Here is an 8132-nt window from a genome sequence, read left to right as displayed (position 1 = left end):
TCTGAGGCCTAGCCGTGGCTGGCAGACGATCCTGTATTACCACTTGCTCCTCTCCAGGTCACAGCGGGCCGAACACCAGAGAGTTCTCCAGATCTGCAAAACTCGTCTCAGGGGAATGGGACCTCGGGGCGCCCAACTGAAACATCACGCATGCTGTTCCTCACGAGAGTGTGCTCTGATTGAAGACACACAGCCCCGAACACTGTGCCTACAGGACATGGATTCAGACACTGCATGGCTAATTTTGTCCTTTCTCTCCCTAGCATGTTAAACTCACCTCTTTCTTCAGGTATTCAGATAATTTAGGTAAAAGTGGGGTTAAGAGGAGCACAAATAATCCCACAGTGTGCAACACAAATCAGCGAGCATCAGATCTAAAGGACTAACAGGATTCAAACTCTTCCCTGTCTGAAGGGCTGGAGACAGAAGGGCTGTCTCCAAGAGGGAACTTCGTAAACTGCCAAAGACCAGTGATTCAGTCTTATCAGGCCACACCCACTGAACTCATTCATACCCCCAGGTGGATCCGATGAGCATAATATAGAATTTAGAGTACAAAGTTTTCCCTCTTTATATGAAATGGTTCAGATCTGTCCAAGTCACAAACATCCCCTGGGCTCCAATCATCCAACTAGACAGTAAGATACAGATGGCATCCTTCCTGGGGGTTGCTTCAAATGGGCACCTGGATATCAAGATTGACTAAGGTGGGGGCACCTGGGTGGCTCAGTTGGTTAAGCAGCTGCCTTTGGCTCAGGTCATGATCCCAGGGTCCTGGGATCAAGCCCCTCATTGGGCTCCTTGCTCAGCAGGGAGCCTGCTTCTCCCTCTCCCTTTGCCTCTCCCCTTGCTTGTGTTCCCTGTCAAATAAATAAATAAAATCTTAAAAAAAAAAAAAAAAAGACTGGCTAAGGTGTGCACAGTATTGAGGGGATGTCCTAGAGGCTCAAGTGAACCACTCCTCTCTCAACTCAGCTGACTGAACAATGTTCTGTTGTGGAGGGTTGTTTTCAAGCAATGCATAGAGGGTCTCTAATCCCCAGCACAGCACTGAAAAATTCTTTCGCAGATGATTCATAACGAGTGACAACCATTTATTTATACTTACATCCAGCCATTTATACCTTTAATATTACCTTTGCAAAATGGAGGAAGCAGTGACTGTTTACAGGGATGCAGAGGATAGGGGAGATGGGCACCATGGAGTTTGGGATACCAAGGAAGGAGTTAGAACTCAGGGAAGGAATGAGGTCTGGGGAAAAGAAAGGGAGGTTTGCTATTTTCTTATTTTAAGAAAGGAAACATCACCCAGACAGAGGGGAAAGGAGACTCAGGTAGAAATGGAAAAGAATGGGAAATTAAGGAAGAAGTGTTTGAACACAACTATACTTTCTCTCTGTGAGACTGTTAAGTAGGCAGTAATGAAATGATAAAATCCTAACTAGGGAGGTGAATCTCTGCATTCTGTTTTCTTTTTTAGGGTTTGTTGATATGTCAGAGGCTGGGCCAAAAGGGTGTCATTTCTTCATGAGAGCACCGCCACAGCTCAGTACGTGGGGAAGTGGTGCTCCCCCTCCCGCCCTGCTTAAGGAAACCACCTATACACACAGCTGACGTAATGTGCAGACTCAAAGGCTTAAATAAAAAGAGCCAGCCCTTAGCCATGAATTCCCAAACCCACCCTTCTGCTGGTAAGAAACTAACTGCCACCACTGGATCAGCGCAGTTGTGACTGCCGCTGGAGGAGCCGACCAAGGACTCCGCCTCTGGGGGAGAACTGAGGAACTCACCAGTGACATGCCATAGTTCTGGACAAGACAGCTTCAGGGGGGCCGCAGTCCTCACCAACATACCAGGTCAGGAGGAAATCCATTTTCCAGAACCTTTGAAGCACGTGCATTATATACTGAGATCAATAAAGACCACAAAAGAAGTAATACACCGATGAGAAAATAACAAGGGTTCTTTATAAACGTGTATGGGATCGAAATTATCCCTTACATATGTAAATATTCATTCCAGAGAATTAGGAGAGTCACTTCCACATGACCTACAGGGACCATCTCCAGAGCTTCCTGTTCCCCTTGAAGGGCGTCCTCTGGACAGAGCTCCCAACGTGACAGCGATGGCAACTCTCGTAGATTCCCCACGCAGCCACGACCTAGATCAAGTCCAGCTGTGAACAAGAACCACACTTTTAGAAAGGAGCCAACTCTGGACCACTGCCTCTCCAGTGGGAGACCATTTAACAACAACGGCTCTCCTCACCAGTGGCAGAGCTGGACGTGCGCACCGACTCGCTGCTACCTATGGTAGGCATTAAATACCAAGTGTCTCGTTACCAGCTAAGGACTTCTCCACAAAAAGATTGAGAGTGTTTACTGGAATCAGCTGTCACATGAGGCTTATAGGCAGGAAGTCTCCACACGTGAAAGATGGAAACAAAGCCAACACTTGCACTGCCTCCCAGGCACCCAGACGTGGCGTGAGAAGGTCCAGAAACCCCCAAACACCCATCAGCCGATTTTGTTTACATTAATTTAATTGAGAACATTCAAGAATTAGGCTTCTGGAAGGCTGTTTTTATTTGTCAACCCACACAAATTGCATGTTGTATTGCTTATTTGGGTTGAGAGCAATTTCAGTAAATTATGACATTCTGCTACTAAAGCAATGGCCTCGCCAGCTCTTTCCAGTCCTTCACAGGAGAGGATTAAGCTGAACGAACAATATAAGTGAAACCAGGGAGCACAGGAATTTCCATTATGAAATTACCTATCTGATTAAATTTATAATGGCAATAAATAATAGTGGAGGGAGCTTCTGGTGTGTCAGCAATTAAAACCCAAACAAGAAACAAGTCCACGGTAAGCAGCGCTGTGGCTGTGTTTATGGCTCGGGCGATGTCAATCCAGAGAACTCCTGGTATGTATTAAAAGCACTTACTAAGTCATCCACGTCACCACCTTCTGCAAATACGGCTGCTGTGTCTTCATTTGGATTTTCTTTAGGCTCCAGGAACTGTGAAAAGAAAGTCAGGGACACCACTGTGACATTTTTTGTCTCTTTGGATGGAGGGCACTGTCTCCTAGGAGCGCCGCAGGCAGATCTAAGAAGGCCCACTCATCAGCAAAGTGTCACTGCAATGGCCTCAAAGAAACCACGCCTTCTTCTGGCCCTGGAGGAGAGGAATGATTTTGAAGTTGAATAGCCCACACTCACTCCTCACCAAGTTGAGTCACTCACTCCCTCTTGTGAAGAGGGAGAAAACAACACAGCTCGCCAAGGCAGTGACCCCATGGAGGGGCCCATACCAGGTGCAGAGGACACCCAGTATTCCCATTTCTGCTTCCACAGGGGATATGTGTGCTCATTAGGGTTAGGAAAAGAACCAGACTCCCAAACCAGTATGTCTTGGTCTCTCCTGAAAGGAGCATAAGAATCAAGTGTTTGAACTCAGCAATTAGAATCTCATTCCTCAACTCTACCGAGGACAAAAGGAAGGACTTCCTGTAAATGATGTGAAACACAAAAATGGGGGAGCTTTTAGGAGGCTGGGCAATTCCTTTTCTAGAAATCCTTCAAATAGTGTTAGGAAATATATGAAAAGGAAGGTGGATGAGGAAGTTTCTAGTGCATGCTTCTGCTTATTAGCATTAGTATTCTAGACCTGGAGCTTCTAAACAGCAGATGTGCAGAAAAGCAAGGGCCTTGACTTGAAGTCTGCACGGATCTAGGGATGAATTTCAGGTTTTGAAAGGGTACTGGGTGCCCTTGAAAATCATCTGAACACTTCTGCTCTCTGTCCTGTCTCTCTAGGAGATAGCAGTGGGGTGTCCTTTCCTCAAGGCATGTAGTCACTGCATCTAAGAGCTAGGTTCTTGTGAACCACTTATCTAACTCCCGAAGGTGATCTATCTTCCAGTATCATATCTGAAATGGCAGCAGAGCCAAACCTGAAGGAGTGTTTTGAAAGGGGGGAGCTGGAAGGTGGGGCATCCCGCTCCCTGTCAGCATTCCTCGGGATCCATGTGCACTGAGCATGCAGACACTGAGCCACCCTGCCAGCCCCCCAGCCACCTCTGCTCCCCCGCAGCTGCCTCCACTCAGGATGGAAAGGTATAGTTCTACTTTGCTCACTACCTCAGCATGAAAACATGGCAAGAATTGCCTTCCCTGTACATTCCTGTTACGATACAATGGACACCACTGAGGCCTCTGAAACCTCACAAATAGGTTAAAATATGTCTCTGATGAACTGTGAACTAAAATCTCTCTTAAACAGTAGGCTCAAGTGCCACAAGTCTCAAGTGCAGACTTGTGCAGCAAGTCTCAGGAAGCCGGTGCTGCAGGTCCTTCTGTCCCTTGTGTCCAGAAACTCACGCACACAGGGAACAAGAGGCGACAGTGGAGGCTGTACTGGCAGAACTGGAACGGTGGACACGGCCATGATGGTTTGCTTTTGACTCAACCTCCCTCCTGGACTTTGTTTTCCCTCGGTCAAAACCAGCTCATCATTCATTAACTTCAGTTTTGACTGAGAGAGCAAGGAATTAACCTTCTTCTAAGGACACTTACGGATCTCTCCATAGCCCCTTGGTGACCTTAAATTGGACCATGCCCCACACTGGGAATCAATGGGATGAGAGGCAGGAAAGGCGAGCAAGGCGGGTGGAGAGGTCTAGTCTGCAGCACAACTGTAAAGGAGCTTCTGTATCATTAATCCTATTTATTTACTTTGGCTGATGATTAATAAAGATATCTGAGGGCCAAATACAGATAAATTATTCACACATGTATTTGCATGTGGTGTATGTCTAAAGATTAAACTCTGTTCTAGCCTAGATTCCAAGATATCTAGGAAACTGTAGATTATGATCCTAATTATCATTATTAAAAGTGGCTTTTACTTTCTTCTTTTTTTTTTTTAAGATTTTATGTATTTATTTGACAGAGATCACAAGAAGACAGAGAGACAGGCAGAGAGAGAGGAGGAAGCAGGCTCCCTGCTGAGCAGAGAGCCCAATGCGGGGCTCGATCCCAGGACCCTGGGATCATGACCTGAGCCGAAGGCAGAGGCATTAACCCGCTGAGCACTCTCTGAAGACCGACAAACTCCCTGGGCTCAGCAGTTCTGCTGTCCACCACATCCGTTATCAACCCTGGTAAGAGGAGGTATGGTAGGTCCCAATCCAGGAAATCCCTCTACACACAGCCTCTACAAGCCCCCAACTCCATCCCCTCCTCACCGCACAGCCCCTTTCACAGCTGCCAGGTAAATGAGGACAGGGCTGTCTGCACAGTGTGGCCGCGCTACATACAGTTAAACTCAATGGCGCATCTTGGAGACTAGGCCAAGGTCCTAGGAAGGCAGGAGCAGCAGCAAGCAAACTCTCACTTCCATCAAGTTCTAAACATCTGCAAGTGATTTTCCTGGCAAATCTGCTCTGTACTTCTGCGTAAGCAAATGATGGCTAAGAGCTGGGCCGCCATCCATTATCTCCTCAAAGCCCCAGGCAAGGCTGATCCCTTACACATATCACTCCTCTTCATCAGTTTTTAACTGCAAGTAATTTGCAGGCTGTGCAGTGTGACGGGAAGCTAGAGATATGGCAGAGAATTCAATGGCTGGCCTGCTTTCTCAATAAAAGCAGCAGATTCTCTGAATGCAGCAGGAAGGGGCAGGAGCCAGCTCTCATCTTCTCTTGCGTTCTTTCCCTCTGCAATGCATAGAAGTCGAGAACAAACAGAAAGGACATTTGTGTGACACACTCCTCCTTCCTCAAACCACCAGGATTTACTTGGGGTTACCAAGAAAGAGTGTCCTTACTTGGAGAGCTTTATGAAATGGATGAGCTATTACTTCGCAAGCACACTAAAGTACGATCCTGGACACAAGCAGAGAAATGGAGTCGATAACACCTGTATAGAAATTTCCAGTCTAATCCCTCCAGAAGACTAAAAACTAACAATCACCTCATGCTCAGATCGCTACCAATCCCAAATTAAAATCACATGGCTTCCACTGGGCTGACTCCGACACTATCAGGTGATTCCAAAGACTCCCCCATAATTCAGACGTATAAAAGCATCAGGAAGGACAAGTCTGTTTGCATGTATTTTGTCTAAAAGGACATACATCTGAGTTCAATGTTCAGTGTTATAAAGGCAGCATTACATAGGAGAGAAATCCTACAACTTAGTGTGGGAGAACAGAACCCTAACCTTAGCTGTGTTAGTTCCTCAGTAACGCTGGGCAAGCTGCTTGACCTTTCTATAATTAACAAAATAAGAATACTACTACTCACCCTATCGCATGGGGCTGTAGCAAGCCTCAGATGAAATAAAGTATGCAAAACTTGCTTTGTCATATTGTAGGCTGTATATTCCAATTCCTAGGAAAATGCCCAACACATGTTCACCAAATGATATGTGCAAGAATATCCATAGCATTTTTAGTAGCACCTGGGTGGCTAAGTCAGTTAGGTGTCCGACTCCTGATTTTGGCTCAGGTCACGATCTCAGGGTCATGGGACTGAGCCTCATGTCAGACTCCGACCTCAGCAGGGAATCTGCTTGAGATTCTCTCTCCCTCTCCTTTTGCTCCTCCCCCTGCTCTCTTTCTCCCTCTCTCTAAAACAGATAAATAAATCTTTAAAAGAGTATCTACAGCATTTTTACTCATAATTGCCAAAGTGTGGAAACAATCAAATGCCCATTATCAGGAGAACGCATACATACATTGCGGTACAACCATAAAAGGGAGTAGTATATAGCCATAATACAGAAAGAATACCTCTAACATCATGGATGAATAAAGTTAAGGACAGGCAAAACTACTCTCCAGTGACAGGTGTCAGAAGAGTGGTAACCTTGGGGGCCGGGGGTTCCTGACTGCGAAGGGCACAGGGAGGCTTCCAGAGAGATGTAAACGTTTTGTATTTTGATCTGGGTGGCAGGCACCCACAGCCATGGGCTTTACCAGGTTGCACCACTGAGATCCATGTATTTATTGCCTGTTATGTTCTACCTGAAGAGAATTTTTATAAAATTGTATATTAAAAGCACTGGGTGAGGTGCATAAACAAAGAATTTTGGAATATACACACAAAAAATTAAATTTTAAAAAAGTATCAAGCTCTAAACAAATATGAAGTAAAATTTGTGGTACTTTCCTTATTTGATTTTCTTTGAATCAGCATACAGAACAACTCCACCAGAGATTTACGGCAGAGAAGGAAAGTGCAAAAGAGCAAAGAAAAAATATCATGGGGTCAACGGAAGCCAGTAGTTAAAGAAAACTGATTTCAAGAAATGATTCTTTATTCTAAGGTGGAGGCATGGAGAGGTGGCATCATGGTGTGGCAGGAGGAGGACGGTCCTAGGACTGCAGGGATCTGGATTCTAATTAATTCTGCCAGCCATCAACTTGCCAGGAGACACTACAAGTCAACATCACCTCTCTAGACAGAGTCTGTAAAATGACCAGACTGCTAAACTCCTATCACCTATGAGGCTGCGGGGGAAAATCAATGTCGACAACAATAAAGAAGGCCAGACTGGGCAGCCACCAGGAAAACAGGTCCTAAAAAGATACCCGTCCCCCTTCCAAGTTCAAATCAAATGATTATTTAGATACAGCTTGGCCCCTTGGGATCCTGTGATCCCAATACGACAAAGCCACAGGTCTAGTCCTCTCTCCCCTCTGTGCTATTACTATGGAGTAAAAAGAATGGAAGACCCGGGGTCAGTCCTAGAACAAGACTCCTCGCCAGGGACTTACTAAGAGATCTCAGCCATGTTATTTTCTTTCTCGGGGCCCTCAATTTCTTCATCTGCAAAATAAGGAGTTTGGACTAGATCAGTGTTTTTCAGGTTCTGTTCCTTAAGGTCCTGAGGCTTCTTCCAAGCCCCTGTGCATGGGTAGTCTCACCCTGCTGTACCCACCACCCACCGACTAAGGAGCAGCACCTTTCTCTGTTTCAGAGATCAGGCCTCCCTGTAAGCTTTAGTTTTAAAAATAAAAACTCCATTAGAAGATGATTAGAGTTCTTTCCAGCTGAATAAAATTATATACAACTCAAGCCAATTTCCTCTGCCTGAGTTAAGGATCTGGCTTGTTTTAATTCTTC

The 8132-nt window shown here is 45.7% G+C and overlaps 1 protein-coding gene across 2 annotated transcripts in view; it reads right to left on the bottom strand.

The window, feature by feature from the left end:
* Nucleotides 1-1945: 1945 nt before the first annotated feature.
* The window catches only part of XRCC5 (X-ray repair cross complementing 5), an 88559-nt gene continuing 82372 nt past the window's right edge, over nt 1946-8132 (bottom strand). For both annotated transcript variants that reach the window (XM_046019567.1, XM_046019568.1), the window contains exons 20-21: nt 2947-3021; nt 1946-2176 (exon numbers count right to left, since the gene is read on the bottom strand). In XM_046019567.1, the coding sequence (XP_045875523.1) occupies nt 2162-2176; nt 2947-3021 (90 nt within the window). In that variant the 3' untranslated portion in view covers nt 1946-2161. The remainder of the gene's footprint in view (nt 2177-2946; nt 3022-8132) is intronic.

This window comes from Meles meles, chromosome 9 (genome assembly GCF_922984935.1).
Source record: "Meles meles chromosome 9, mMelMel3.1 paternal haplotype, whole genome shotgun sequence".
Classification (NCBI taxonomy): Eukaryota; Metazoa; Chordata; class Mammalia; order Carnivora; family Mustelidae; genus Meles; species Meles meles.
This window is presented reverse-complemented; position numbering and strand designations above follow the sequence as displayed.